The 16,135-nt window shown below is 37.8% G+C and overlaps 1 protein-coding gene across 13 annotated transcripts in view; it reads right to left on the bottom strand.

The window, feature by feature from the left end:
• The window catches only part of ROS1 (ROS proto-oncogene 1, receptor tyrosine kinase), a 113,375-nt gene extending 99,536 nt beyond the window's left edge, over positions 1 to 13,839 (bottom strand). For 6 of the 13 annotated variants that reach the window (XR_009690993.1, XR_009690992.1, XM_061132003.1 and 3 more), the window contains exons 1-2: positions 13,119 to 13,839; positions 1,271 to 1,315 (exon numbers count right to left, since the gene is read on the bottom strand). Coding sequence is in view for 11 of the 13 variants with exons in the window: in XM_061132003.1 (XP_060987986.1) it covers positions 1,271 to 1,315; positions 13,119 to 13,241 (168 nt within the window). In the remaining 2 variants the exon portion in view is untranslated. The remainder of the gene's footprint in view (positions 1 to 1,270; positions 1,316 to 13,118) is intronic. The other 7 variants (XM_061131998.1, XM_061131997.1, XM_061131995.1 and 4 more) reach the window with 3 other exon arrangements.
• Positions 13,840 to 16,135: the final 2,296 nt, after the last annotated feature.

Below are 16,135 nucleotides of genomic sequence, written 5' to 3'. Positions count from 1 at the left end.
GCTTTTCTGGGCCCACCACCGCTTGCTAACAGCTTCATGGGGGACAACAAAACCTAATCATATCCTTATCCTGTCTAAAACCCTGTGTGTCATTGAAACCAAATATTCCCAACATGGTATGCCGACCTCTCCGCCATCTGGCCCCACCTAGCTTGTCAGCCCAGTCTTCTCCGTCCTGTCTCTGCACATGCACACTCCCCCAAGCAAGCTGAAGTACCCCTCCTTTTCTGCACAACTCAGCTGTCTCAAACTTTTGGGTCTGGACACAAAGGGCTCCCTCTGACTAGTGTACCTTTCCCCTCTAGTCCTTCTAGAAAACTCCTCATTTTTCTAGTTTTAGCCATGCAAGACCTGCAGGCAAGCAAACTGCTTTTCCTCCTGCGTATTATTCTTTCTCCTCCCACCCACCGCTGTTCTGACTCTCACAATGCTGTCTGGCTATGATTTTATGGACATGCCTGTCTCTCCTACAAGACTGTGAGTCCTTTGAAACAGAGCCTCTATTTTACTCATTCTTAAGTCTCTACTACCCAGCACAGTGCCTAGTTCATACCTATACTTGGAGTCACCAAACATGTATTGTGTAAATGGATACAGGCACAGGAAAGAAATAAGACCATAAATGTAATTGATAGAGGAAAGGGCAGACACTGTCTAATCCAACCCTCCCAGAATATCCATATTTCAGTAGTTTTAACTACATCTCAGAAATTTTAAGTAATTTGGCCAAAGCCACATTCATTGGAAGGACTGCTGCTAAAGCTGAAGCTCCAATATTTTGGCCACTTCATGCAAAGGAATGACTCATTAGAAAAGACCCTGATGCTGGGAAAGATTGAAGGCAAGAGGAGAAGGGGATGACAGAGGATGAGATGGTTGGATGACATCACTGACTCGAAGGACATGAATTTGAGCAAGCTCTGGGAGTTGCTGATGGACAGGGAAGCCTGGCATTCTGCAGTCAATGGGGTCGCAAAGAGTCGGACAGGACTGAGCGACTGAACTGAACTGAACACAGCTAGGTATAATCAAAATCATGGTCTTGTCTTAGTCCTATGTTCTTTTCACTTCAACACACTGTCCCTGAACTCATGTTTGAATAATCTGTGATGCAGACTTCTCGCTATTTTCCATCCAGCTTCCTCCATTGGGCATAATTAAATGAGCTTTTACTTAGGATTTATTATTACGGTAATCAAACCTGACTTTTGTCCCTTTTTTTATCAATGCAAACACTGTAAAGTCCCGGTCAGTGGAAGCAATTACTTACCGGTTCACTCAGATTGTGAGGTGTGCCGACGTCAAGCTGTCTGCCCTGAAATGAAGGAGGGAATGAATACCTTATCAATCTTGTGTTCGGTATAACTATCACAACTTTAAAAAAAGAAAAAAAGAGCTTCCTTTTTTTGCCTCTCCAGTGTTTTCTAATTGTAAATTAAGGAGTCAAATGTTTTAAAGTCATTAAATCAGTCATAAAACCAGACAAGACACCTCTGCAAATTAACAGGAATAACTTGGAGATCCCACAAGTTTGGTTCCAGACTACTGAAACAAAGGAAATCAACAAATCTGGGGGATTCCCAGTGCATGTAGAAGTATGTTCACACTACACTATAATCTATTAAGTGTGCAATAGCACTGTTTCTAAAAAAGTACTTGCTTTAATCTAAAATGTTTTATTGCTAACAAATGCTAACCATCATGAAACAACACAAGGTTATGACAAATCAATTTGTAAAAAACCAGAATATATGCAGAGTGCAATAAAACAAAGTGTGCCTGGATAAGATGAAATGCCTAAGGATTCTGTAGAAATGATAAAAGTGGGAGTCAGGATGTAGCCGAAAGAAGTGGTTAAGAACAATGGGAGATATAGTATTAAATAAGCCTGTGACATTAGTCAATCAAGGTCTCCTGGATTAGAGATGAATTACGTTTGCATTTCTCTTTTTTTTTAAAGAGACTAAAACAATTGATTGCATTTAATTAACATCATATAACAAACCATACAAAAAAAATGCTTCATGTTCTAACCTAAATCTATATACAATTGTGTTCATGACACATAAGATAAAAGTGTGAATAACAGCTGCCCTAGGCAAGATTTTTTCAAGGTGTATCTCTTCCTCGTGTTTCTATGCCTATTATTTTGGATTTGTTTTTATAATGTGAAAAGCTATTTTCCTCCATCCAAGAAAGTACTTCTTATATAAATATCATTAGTGCCCTTGGATCCAGAAGTAAGAAATGGAAAAATAAACTCATAACCTAAACAGACTATTTGACCATGAGGTTAATAACCTGAAGCCCAGAAACAACTTGATTTTGCTCCTTATAAAGTCTCATGTACTAATATGAACAGTGTTTCTTAATTCTCATGGCTATGCAATGTGCGTGTGTGTGCATGCATGCTCAGCCATGTCTGACTCTTTGTGACCCCATGGACTGTGGCCTGCTGGGCTACTCTGTCCATGGGATTCTCCAAGCAAGAATACTGGAGTGGGTTGCCATTTCCTTCTCCAGGGCATCTTCTGAACCCAGGGGTCAGACCCACGTCTTCTGCATCTCCTGCATTAGCAGGCAGGTGCTTTACAGCTGAGCCACTGGGCTATGAAATATTTGAGGTTTATATGACCAGTCACTCTCCAGCTCTTTAGCAAAGAGATTTTCAGAAGTTTTGGAAACAGAGGAGTTAATGGAATGGCATTACCACTAAAAGATTTATGCTAACCAGGTATTTGGGTTGTTTGAAGAGTACACCATTTAACATACAACATTTCTGTTGTAAATACTATACCACAAGAAGACAGATTAAACAGTTTTGTATAAAGTTATGGTGTAAAAAATTAGTGTTTATGTGCGAAGTCAATTCAGCCATGCCCAGCTGTTTGCGACCCTATGGACCATAATCCTATCAAGCTCCTCTGTTCATTGGATTTTCCAGGCAAAAATACTGGAGTGGGTGGCCATTTCCTTCTCCAGGGGATCTTCCTGACCCAAGGATCGAACCCACATCTCTTAAGTCTCCTGTATTGCCAGATGGGTTCTCTATCACTAGTGCCACCTGGGAAGCCCAGGAAGCCCCCCAAAATAGGGATAATGAAAAAACTTTGTACTCAACTTTACTTGAGTAAATTGCCAAGCACATGATTTGGAGAATGCCACAATGCCCTTATTACAAACGTCACTTAAATTGTCTCATACAGAGAGGAAGGTAGTATCGGGAGCTTTAAAACATAAATGTAGAATATGCATACCAGAAATAGATTAATGACTATGCTAATCAGATATACAATTATATGTGTCATGTAAAAACTCAAAGTACCCCAAGGTTACGGTGGCCTATACCATCATCACCTTAGGGTCCTTTGAAAGACTTTTTCCACATGACACATATAATCATAGTTCTAAATTGGGAAAGGAGTACATCAAGGCTGTATATTGTCACCCGGTTTATTTAACTTATATGCAGAGTACATCATGCAAAATGCCAGGCTGGATGAAGCACAAACTGGAATCAAGATTGCTGGGAGAAATATCAATAACCTCAGCTATGCAGATGACACCACCCTTAAGGCAGAAAATGAAGAGGACCTAAAGAGCCTCTTGATGAAGGTGAAAGAGGAGAGTGAAAAAGCTGGCTTAAAACTCAACATTCAAAAAATGAAGATCATGGCATCCAGTCCCACCACTTCATGGCAAATAGATGGGGAAACAATGGAAACAGTGACAGACTTTATTTTCTTGGGCTCCAAAATCAGTGCAGATGGTGACTGCAGCCATGAAATTAAAACACACTTGCTCCTTGGAAGAAAAGCTATGACCAACCTAGACAACATATTAAAAAGCAGAGACATTATTTTGCCAACAAAGGTCCATATAGTCAAAGTTATGGTTTTTCTAGTAGTCATGTATGGATGTGAGAGTTCGACCCTAAAGAAAGCTGAATTAAACTGTGGTGTTGGAGAAGACTTTTGAGAGTCCCTTGGACTGCAAAGAGATCAATTCAGTCAATCCTAAAGAAAATCAGTCCTGAACATTCATTGGAAGGACTGATGCTGAAGCTGAAACTCCAATACTTTGGCCACCTGAGGCGAAGAACTGACTCATTTGAAAAGACCCTGATGCTGGGAAAGATTGAAGGCAGGAGGAGAAGGGGATGATGACAGAGAATGAGATGGTTGGATGGCATCACCAACTCAATGGACTTGGGTTTGAGCAAGCTCCTGGAGTTGGCAAAGGACAGGGAAGCCTGGAGTGCTACAATCCATGGGATCACATAAAATCAGACATGACTGAGCACCTGACAACAACAACATATAATCACACGTGTGATTAGCATAGTGATTAGCACAGTCATTAATCTGTGGCTTATACCATCATGGGGCTTCCCAGGTGGCTCAGTGGTAAAGAATCTGCCTGCCAATGCAGGAGACGCAAGAGACGTGGATTCGATCCCTGGGTCAGGGAGATCCTCTGTAGTAGGAACTGGCAACTTACCCCGGTATACTTGCCTGGAAAATTCCATGGACAGAGGAGCCTGGCCAGCTACAGTGCATGGGGCCTCAAAGAGTCAGACAAGACTAAGGGACTAAGCAGGCATGCACACAAATACAATCATACTCAGAGACTTTTACTTTGCCTGAATAATGAGCTTACCCTGTTAATTGCTAAAAATCCTGCCTGTTTGGGAAAATTATGGTTTTTCAGATTTATAGTCTTGATCTTTTTTTTTATACAAACTAACCACTAAAAATGGGGGCTGGGGGAAGTTTTTCATGAAATAAGCATTATAGGAACTAACCTGTGGGTCAAAAACTACAATGATTCACAGGAGCGATTTCCTGGGGTTTCATAACTTTTCCATGAAGGGATTTACATATGTCCAAAAGAAGTCACTGCTAAAACTTTTCTTCCCCTCCTTGGGGCAGAAGGGCAGGGAGTAGTGGTTAAGGGGTTAGGGTGTGCTGTTTTCAATAAGCAGTGAAGTAACTGTATCTGTTCATGGTTACAGAGCCATCGTTCTTTTTGTTTACTGGGTCAATATGTTGTTGTCATGTTAACTTGCATCTCAGCCGATCACGAAAGTTGCCTCACAGAAGGTTTTAATCAAAGCAGCCAAACCAACAAAATAGGACATCCTGTTTCAAATTACACCCTCAACCTCATTTTGAACTGCTGCTTTTTCAAGAGATTTGGCAAATTTCATAAGCCACTTTGCAAAGTGTTCACATTTGATGAAGCAATTTTTATATAAAAATAATTTTCTGCCACCCAGTCTTCTAAAATGCCAACTATCCATAGTTAAATGAAGAGTAGTGCTACATTTTCAATCAGTCTGCCATGAAGACTTAAGGCACAGAGTCTAAAATTGTGCTCCTATTTAAAAGATGTCCTGACTCATATCTCTATAACTTGGATGCAAATCTTCAAAAAAATTAAACATTTTTTCCATTTTTTTTTCAGCTTCTCATAAACATAAGGGCCATCAACCTTGTTTAGTATTTAAGCTTTTGAGTATCTGTATCCATCTTCCTTTCACATTGCTTGAATCTCACAGACAAAACAACTTGTACGTGACTACTAGAGCCTGTTACTGTAAAAATGAAACAGAATACCACCCATTGTCGTCAAGAGTTACTAGATTCCCACCAGACTCCCCTGGGACTCCACCCTTCTGCTGTAGGGGGCATGGGTTCAATCCCTGGTGTGGGAAATAAGATCCCACAGGCCGGGCAAAAAGAACTATTAGATTCCCATCTGGATTTCCCATGAATTACCAAGTTAGCATACAATCACAACCCAGAAATTTCTAGATTGTTCACAAATAGTACAATAGGTCAAGCTTGGTGCAGGTTTAACAGCATTTTGATTGAAGACCATCCTATTTTCATTCATATAGTCATGGCCTCAACATTTTTTGCTGATGGGTCATTGAAGCCCAGGGTTTTTTTCTTAAAACAAATACTAAAGTCTCATTTTTCTCATAGATATATATGAGATTGATATTAATTCTTAAAAGCCCAGTGTGCAAACGTTTGAGACTTTACACAGAGGCAGTGTGTCTGCATACATGTGTGCAAGCAAGTGCAACTGCTGCCATGTGACAAATTAGAGATTGGGTCTTCTAACCCTACCTCATGGCACATGGCATTTTTCTTTTTTTAAAAGCAGTCTTTTTAAGAGCAAAGGGAAATATACAAATTCAGAATCTTGCATATAGTGAAACAACAGATTCCTCTTTTTATTTCTCACATTTTCACAAATTTTAAGAACTTTTTTATGCTGCAGGAAAGCAAATGGAAACTAAGAAGGAAGAGTCTATAAATTGTTCATCCTCTCTCCAGTCATTTTTGAGTGGAGTCCTTCATGAGCAGAAAGGCTTACAAAAGATGGCAATGCTGAGTCTATGATAACCTGGTATGCACCCAAATAACGTTACCTGGGTATGATATAGTTATCAACCTGCCCTACTCATTGACTTAGAATTATAGGCAGAGGAAAACTAAGTGAATATTTTTAGTAACTCTAACCGGTACTAACCAGCATCTGCCTGTGCGCAGTCATGTTCGACTCTTTCGGACTCTGTGGATGGTAGCCCGCCAGACTCCTCTGTTCATGGGCTTTTCCAGGCAAGGATTCTGGAGTGGATTGCCATTTCCTCCTCCAGGGGATCTTTCTGACCCAGGGATGGAACCGGTGCCTCCTGTGACTCCTGCCTTGGCAGGCAAATTCTTTTCCCATGGAGTCACTTAGAAAGTCCAGTACTGACCAGAACCTCTCCTTAAAACTTGCTAAATTTGAGCCATTGAATTAGAGAGGTGATTAATTTAGCAAGGAGGCACACCATCTGTCCTGGGCTGACCCAGCACTGCGAGTAAGATACGTTTCAAGAGACAATAAAAAATCTAAAAGGGCTCGGAAGGTGGCTTAAACATCTATTGTGGACTTCTGAACAGCCGGTGCTTTTTAGAAGGAAGCAAAAAAATGACCATCACTGAGTTCATGGAGCCCTCTCTTTCCATTCTGTGTAAGCACCATCCACTTTGCTGTTCACTCTCTCCAGCCTCTAGAACAATGCCGAAAGGATAATGGTGTTCCATAACTATACGCTGAAGGAATAAATCCAAGAATTCAAGATGGCCTACTATTCAGGAAGGGGTCCAGAAGTGCCTTGGAAGCATCACCCAGTGGCCTAGGATCATGAAGGATTACTCTCAGTACTTGAGAAGTAATCAGACACAGGAACCAAAGGACAATTGTTGACTTCTTTTCCTCTCATTTGGTGTGTGAAGAAAGAGTCCTCTGATCGCCCTAACCATTTATATTTGTAGAGAAAGGAGAAGAAAGCTTAATATTTTTTTGTTTTTAGATAATTAAGTACATAGAGAGTAAGAACTGTATCTTTTAGGTTAATTGTGCAACCACATGCTTCATAGTTCTTTGTCTTCATAATTTTGTTCAAAATGAAGCTTTTGATTCCCCCTTATGTGATTGAAATACAACCAAATACAATGACAGGTAAGACAGTGAATTTGCAATTGAATTTTTTCCTATCCCTTCAAAAATCAGTGTTAGATCATAAAAGCAAAAGGGTGGATGCCTGGGTAGTTTTTAAACAATGAGACAACAGAGATGTTTCTTGGTGACCTTTAAGTCACACTGTAATAGTATTGAGTCTTTCTGTTGGCAGCTCTCAAAATTAAGTTTAATAAACTGAATGGCATGCCCATCAAATGGTCTTGGGCAAGGTAGCCTCATGAGTCAGGTCTAGGGGGTTCAGATGAAGATGATTTTGTCAACACTCTTCCCTAATTTCCAACTCCCTCTCTATCCCCCTCCTCCCCATAATCATAGCTAACATTAGTGAGTGAGTCTCGAGTTCCAAGCACTCTTCTTGGTGTTCTACACTGAATCTCAGTCAACATCCCAACAACCCTATTTGGGAGATACTTTTATTAACTTCATTTTGCGGCTGAGAGACAGAGAGGTCTAGTAAGTTGTCCAAGAGTTAGGATTTGAATGGGGTGCTAATTGCCTCCAGAGCCCGTGTCCTTAACCAAAGCATGGATGCCTCCTATAAACCGCACCAAAATTCCTCACTTTGGAGTGAGAGTTCTCATCATTTACCCGAGCTCACCTCTTCCAATTACCTGCCTGAAAGATACTGTCCCAGTCCCAGATCTTAAATCCTCAACCCAACTCCTACTTCTTGGCACAAGCGTCCCTATATTGCCCACCTCAGCCAAAACTAACTTCCCTCTTTACTTCCTGCCTTAGTAATGAAACAGAGCAGAATGATCTGCATTTTAATCCCACATATATTTGCTCCTGATGTGATCATTTTAAAAGTTAGCTGTGTTGTTTAAACTTAGTATTCTCATCTGAAACATAAGTAGGATAATAATTAGTGCTTAAAGTTTTGTGAGGGTTAAATTAAATTATATATTCATTATTATAGTACAGTGCCAGGCGCTTAGAAATCTATTATTAATATTATGCACAAATTTGCTGTAAACAGCCTTTTGCAGACATGTCATTATTGACGCAATAATCTCTTCAGATAAATTTCTTGATGTTCAGGGTTAGAGGTATGCTTTCTCTTTTATCTCTTTTGATATTTATTTACCCACTGTTTTCTAGAATGCTATCAACTTACATCCTAATGAAAAGCACATGGAAGTTCCAGCTTATCCAAACTTGGCCAATTATAAGATGTCTTTATCTCTGCCAATCTGATAGAATAAAAATTGAGCATTCATTTTTCCTATGCAATTCTATGTTGCTGTGAGGTTGAACATCTATCACATATTTTAGTCATTAATGTTTCTTTTTTAAAAAAAAGCAGGCCTTCTTGTTCTGAACAATATTTAAATACTCTCCTTTATAAGAGCTGGTAAAATTGTGTTTATCATGTGTAAAACTTTTTTCCATTCTTTGGATTTGTTTTTATTGTCTTCTGTTTATTGTCATATAGTTAATTTCTAAGCAGTTGAATTTATTAATAATTTCTTTTAGTGAGTCTAGGGTTTGAAACGGACTTCTTTCCCACTCCAAGATTATACAAATAGTCTTTCCTAACTTATCAAAATATTTTATAGGATGAAGTCTTGTTCTGTTTTTTTGTCTGTTTGTATTTAAATTATATCTTTTTAAAATACCTCGTGGAATTTATTTGAATCTGGTAGTAATATGTTAATAGGAGTTGAAATTTTTTGAATTTTTTTTTCACCTTTGTTTTCAAAGAAAGGAGTACTTTATTTTTTACTTTATTTGGTTTAGATTAGCTCAAGGTATACAATAGAATTGAGTTTAAGGTACAGAGATTTCCCATCAACTCTCTGCTCCCACATATGCATAGCTTCTCCCATTATCAACACCACTCATCAGAATAGCACATTTTTTAGTAAGCATGAGCCTAGAGTGGAATAATCACAATCATCCAAAGTCCACAGTTTACCTTAGGGTTCAGTCTTGGTATTTGGACAAAAGTATAATGATTACCATACAGAGTACTTTCACTGCTCTGACAGTCCTCTGTGTTCTGCCCATTCATCTCCCCAGAGCCCAGTGCCATCGCTCTCAACCATGGATCTTTCCAGTATCTCCATAGCTTTGCCCTCTCCAGAACATCATACAGTTGGAGCCACACAGCCTTTTCAGATTGGCTTCTTTCACTTAGTAATAGGCATTTTGGTCTCCTCCATGTCTTTCATGACTTGATAGCTCATTTCTTTTTATAGTAGCTTTGAATAATATCTCCTTACCTGAATTGTCAGTTTACTTATTCTTTCACCTACTGAAGGAAGGAGTTATTTTTCATTCTAAATGGATAGCCTCACTTTGGCTTGAATTATCATCTTTATCATATTCCACACTCCCTTATGTACATAGTATAATTTCTGGAGCATATTCTGTTTTACTGGCTTGCCTATTCCTGTATCAGTGCATGGTGTACTAATTTCTGGATACGTTATGGAATTTTGGAGTTATGGTTTGGTGGTGCTAGTGGTAAAGAACCCAATTGTCAATACAGGAGACATAAGAGACGCAGGTTGGATCCCTGGGTTGGGAAGATCCCCTGGAGGAGGACATGGCAAACCACTCTAGTATTCTTGCCTGGAGAATCCCATGGACAGAGGAGCCTGGTGGGCTACAGTCCATGGGGTTGCAAAGAGTCAGACATGACTGAAGCAACTTAGCACGCATGTTATAAAGTTGTATATTGATATACAAGAGAAGTATTGTACACACACACACACACACACACACATATATATACTTTTTTAAACAGGACAACCTTCTGAATCTTATTATTTCTGACAATCTTATGGAATTGACTTGAGGCTTCTAAAAGAGCACTTCTGAGCACTAGGTCCTCAATGGTTGGGATTTGTTACTCAAAAAAAAAAAAAAAAAAACGAGAGAGTTTTATTGCCAAAGAAGATCACAAAATTGTTATAAACAAAGTCATCAATATGAGATTGTATCCTGTTGAATCTACAAAAAGAGGGTATGGCAAAAAGCATTTCCATAAATTATTTGGCCATGAATCTCTTTTGTTTCTTTTTCATAAAGGATCTCACAATGCTAGTGTTCTGAAAAACAATAATTATTTTTGTGTTCTCTGCAGCACATGGCATACGCAATCTTAAAATATCAGGTCAGTTAATACACTCAACTAATACATACAGATTCCTCCATTAGTGTAAAACCCATGCTCAAACATAGAACTATGATTTATGCATTTTGGGACAGCAGTTTTAACATTCCTTTCTATAAGACACTTTCATTTCTTTTTAAAAGGCAAAGATGCCTCAATATCAAGAATCACCCAGTGGGAATGATAATATAATATACATCTAATTTGAGTCTCAGGGTTTCCCAGGTGATTCAGTGGTGAAGAATCTGCCTGCCAGTGTAAGAGATGCAGGGGATGCAGTTTTGATCCCTGGGTAGGAAAGATCGCTGGAGGAGGAAATGGCAACCCACTCCAGTATCCGTGCCTGGGAAATTCCAGAGGAGCCTGGCAGGTTACAATCCATGGGCGCAAAGAGACAGATGTGACTGAGTGACTGAACATGCACAGAGTATCAGTAGGAAAGAAAAGGATATAGTAGAGGCAACCTTTTGAGAAATAATGACTAATAATTTTCTAAAAATGTTGAGATACATGAATTGGCAGTTATAGGGGGTATGCTGTATGTTATTTACCAAGCATGAAAATAAAAAAATTAATTAACAGAAAGAACCACCCAATGAAATCAAGGATGACCTTCATAGCAAAGTCCAAGCTAAAAACGATAGCACAGAAAAAAAAAAAAAAAATCAAACAGTGCAATAAAATCCAGCACTTTTCATATTGTTCCTCTGATCCGTGGCTCTATTCACTGGTCTTTCACCTAGCTTTTGTCTCCCCTGCCCTGATGTGGGAGGAACAGATGGAGAACATGATTACAATCACTAGTCAAATTGGCAGACCGTGTCTTCTGCAGTTCCACCATATCAGCTGTGCCTTTCTCTGTAGGAGGTGAACGGAAGGCAACTCAGCAAAGGAACAGACTGTCTACTCCTTCTGCCAAACCCTGAAATCAAGGAGCCCACACACAGAAATAAGATAAAACTAAGTTTAGCTAAAAAATAAAATGGAGACTCCAATAATAGAAACAGCCAACATCAGTTTTGATAGTCGGGAAATTAATAAACAAATTATAGTGGCACATTCATATGATGGAATATTTAAAATATATTAAGGACCTTATTTCCATAAAAACATCAAAGTATACAGGAAAATCCACAAAGTAATGTTCAATGAAAGAGCTGGGTGCACAGTGTGTGAAAAATTATATACATACTTGAGGAAAAAATCATTGAAAGAAAATATAATTATAGGTCGATAGTTGTGGAATTACAGGATTTTTTTCTTTTATTCTTCTCTATCTTATAAACATTTTACAATGAATATGTATTGTTTTTATAATCAGAGAAAAACATTTAATAAAAAAAGAAAACATTTAATAATCCCAATTTTCCATTTTTAAATTTGGATATTTAGGTTTATAAAAACCCTAAAGCACATATTTCTACATCCGTGGTAGTGAAGTCTTCAGCAAAGAATTCTATAAAATACCAACCATATTTTTAAAAAGTGCCGAAACAATAGTAAGCTTAAGTAGTGTTTAAAATGATGGTTTAAATTAAACCAAGAGTATAACACAAATACCTTTCCTTTTTTACTCTACCACAGACTTCTATCTTTAATACTTTAGCCTAATAATGAATACTGTATTTGGTATTTTTTTATTTTAAAACTATAAGTATTGTCACATTGTCTTTAGATAAGAAGAGTGCATCTTTCCCTGACTAGAATGTATTTGGCTTTTAAATTTGATTCAGTGACTGTTTTAAGCACAAATAAGTCACAATATAAGTGTAAAGATATGAAACACTATTTAGGAGGAATAACACCCAAAATGAGAAGAAAATCATAGATTTCCAGAAAAACTCACCAAAAAAATTATAAATGCACAGATAGACAGGAATTCACAAACAATTCTGTCATTTAATAATGATAATCATATATAAGTATATAACACATAAAATAACATGTAAATATATAGTGATCAATAATAAGATAAAGTGTTCTACATGGCATCCACATCTGCTTCCCTCATCATCCCCCTCCCGATACAATCGTCTATCCACAATATAAATAGTACTTTTGCTTGCAAAGACAAGGCATTGCCCTGTGGCTGAACCTATTTCATGCTTTAAGATGAATATAAATGATTTTGTAATAAATGAGTTTAACTGGTATTTTTTAAGGTGTGCAAATTGATTTCATTTATGCCTCCTTTGCCAGAACCCCATGCCCCCAGTTGCAAAAATAATAATAATAACAATCTATGAAGAGACAACTTGAAAGAAATAAAGCAGCTCTGTCCTCCTTACTATAATCACTAACACTCCTAATTTATTTTGGAAAAAAGACTCTTGCCTTGCCATCATTTCTCATGAGAAAACTTCTCATAAAAAGAAAGTAATTCAACCACTATAACAAGCTGAATTCTATCTGTTCTACTTCCTACAAAGACAAATATTAGACCAGGAAAACTTACCAGGTTAGTTACACATGACTTTAAACAGCTGTTTAAAACTGTACACTGGACCACAGAAATCCATAGGCAGCCAAGAGTTGCAAACTTGACAAGTTTCAGACTAAGCCAGTAAACGTTCTTCATCACTTCACTAATGGCGGATTTTCAGATGAACTTTCTTCTCATTTTCTCCATTTCGTTATCTGAATTCTTTGGGTTTCATCACTTCAGTTGAAAGAGTGGCTGGTGGACTTTTTGGTCTTGTTTTAATGTGTTGGGGTATCTTTGCCTTTTAAATAATGTTTAGAACTTTGAATACTAGATAGCTTGTATCAGTCCCACAACAGCAATTTCATAAGGAGGCTTCCTTTTACTCCCATAAAGAAAGTCAGCCACCGAGTAAAGGTTAGGTCTTAGGAGAGCGCTTCACAGGGAAAGTAAACAAAGCAGAGAAGGCAAATTGCATTTCAGCCAGCACGTGACACGTGCAGAGTCTGAGACCGGATCAGACTCAGTGGACCTTCCACCACTTCACTTCTTTGAGGTTTGTTCAGCTATGCAGGAAACTGGGTTTTAACCATGTTTAGCAAACAGTAACACTATTCTAATAAAGAATTATCAAAAAAAAAAAAAAAAATTCAAAGCGCCCAAATCAAATGATGCAGCAAAGAGGAAAAACATAACCCTTTGAAACCAAACACACATACTTTAAAGTGAAAAAGCAAACTAACCTGAAATTAATAGACAAATGCTCTGAGGGTCAGCTAAAGACAAGGAAGTCTGTTAGGCACTTTCAGAACTTCACTACATATTAACTAAAACACTGTCTTATCAAATCTATTGAGATAGAGAACTGAAACGAGCCACCAAAGAGACCTAAGATATGTGTGAGGGTAACTGTCTTGAAAAGGATACATTGTACAAATTTCAATCAGCTCAGCATGGATATAAAGTTCAAGCCAGAAACAAAGAATTTGAAAAGTTTGCAACTTACAGAAGTGAGTCATTCTGGATAGCTACTTTTTAGATTGCTGAGGGTTAACTCTTTAAGACCAAATATTGTCATGTTGGTATTTTTTCTTATGACAATCTATAGTATCAAATCAACTTCCTTGTCTTCTTAGACAAATTATACTGATGTAACTTACCCTTATGTTAATGATGTGAAGTTCTCATTGTGAGGAATGCCCCCCTGAGGGTTTGTTTCCAGCTGAGCATCCTTTAGTAAATGCTAACCAAACTGATGAACAACATAAAGAAGAATGGTACTGACTCTAGATTGACCCCTAAAACCTGTTCTCTTGAAAAAATTCCCCACCCTCTGCCTGTTTTTTGTTCATTGTCTGCATTTGAAAGAACATAGATCAAAGAATAAGCAACTCTCCAATTTCTTGGTCAGAGGATATGGCCATTTTTCTACAAAAGCATGTTTAAGTCAGAGAATAAACTTTCTTGCCTATGGAATTTTCTCTTTCCAAAGAAATTCTTTTCCCAGTGCCACTAGCACCTTCTGTCTTATTAGCACAAGTAATATTTGTAACTGTTACTTCACCAAGTAGACCACTAAGTACTTCCTTGAAAACCTAAATATAATCTTTACTCTCACTTAATCTAATTCTTTGGTGTATCCTTTCAATATCAAGATTTGTGCCTATTCTGATTTGAGGAATCTAACTGACACATAGATTCGCACTTGTGAAAAATGAAGTATGTTCCAAGATGTTTGTTATAAAATTAATTATATTAGCAAAAGACTTAACCTAAAATTTCAATAATCTAACAGTGGATCAACCAATTCACACAACTTGTCCAGGTGATTTCTCCAAATAGACTTCTTTGGACTTCTTCACAGCCCAATAGTCACCCAGCAGTTGGGTAGCTTACATGGTGACTTCGAGCTTTGATAAAAGTGTGCCAGTGTTAAGTGTATTGACTTTCATGATTCATCTTTAGAAATCATTCAGCTATTTTTTTTTTAATGAGGCTATTTTCCCCATTTTGTTGGTTACCAGAAAGGCACAAAACTGACCTGATTCAAGAAAAGGGGAATTAGACCCTATCTTTTGAGATGGGAATGGCAAAGTCCTAGAAGAACATATAGGATGCGAGAGACTATTGCACCATCTTTGGAATAAAATCCGCCACCGTGTAGGCAGTCACGACTGGAATGTAGACGTTTCAGTTGCCGCAGTTTAGTTAGCTAATAACACAGTTCAAACTTCAGTTAGCACGATATATTACCAGTGAGTATTATGCATTAAATACAAACTTCTCTTCTATCTCTGCAGTCCACAAATCAGATGTATATAATAGATGCCCATGAAGATCAGATGTCAATCATGTCAGTTCTTTCAGAGTTTATCAGTGGTTGGCCACTCACTGCATATCTGTTATTCGGTTCTTACACAGACAGCAAAGCAAGGGATCGTGTTGCCTCCTTGTCTCCCAGTGATAAATCCACATGACATTTTGCAAAATGATGTTTAGAAAAATGGATAATTGAAAAAAGGAATTGGCTGACAAAGATAAAATTGCAGCAGAGAAATAAAAACTGAAAAAACTGGAAGTGATATTTGAGTCAAACGTAAATGGAGGATTTGATATGAAAAACAAAGGCAACATAAGCAAAAATAAACGAAGAGAATTATAGCAAACTAAGAAGTTTCTGCATAGCTAAGGGACTTATCAACAAAATGAAAATGCAACCTACAGAATGAGAGAAAATATTTGCAAATCACATATCTGACAAGAGGTTTATATTTATTTGTAATGTCTGAGTTTTGTACCATGTGTACATATTACAGCTTCAAAAAATTGATGTTTAAATAATAACTTTTTAACATATTCTGAATGAGAATTTGAAAGCATAGGACTTACTTGCAAGCCTCCAAATTCATCTCAAGTTAGAATAGGATACTTGAAACACGTGACTAGAGTTCACACCAAACAAGTTCCTCCAAGATGGCTTTGAACAAAATTTTTGTACATGCATTAACAATGTTATCCTAACAAGTAAGACTTAAACTCCTGCAAATCCC

This window comes from Dama dama, chromosome 28, assembly GCF_033118175.1.
Source record: "Dama dama isolate Ldn47 chromosome 28, ASM3311817v1, whole genome shotgun sequence".
NCBI lineage: Eukaryota > Metazoa > Chordata > Mammalia > Artiodactyla > Cervidae > Dama > Dama dama.
This window is presented reverse-complemented; position numbering and strand designations above follow the sequence as displayed.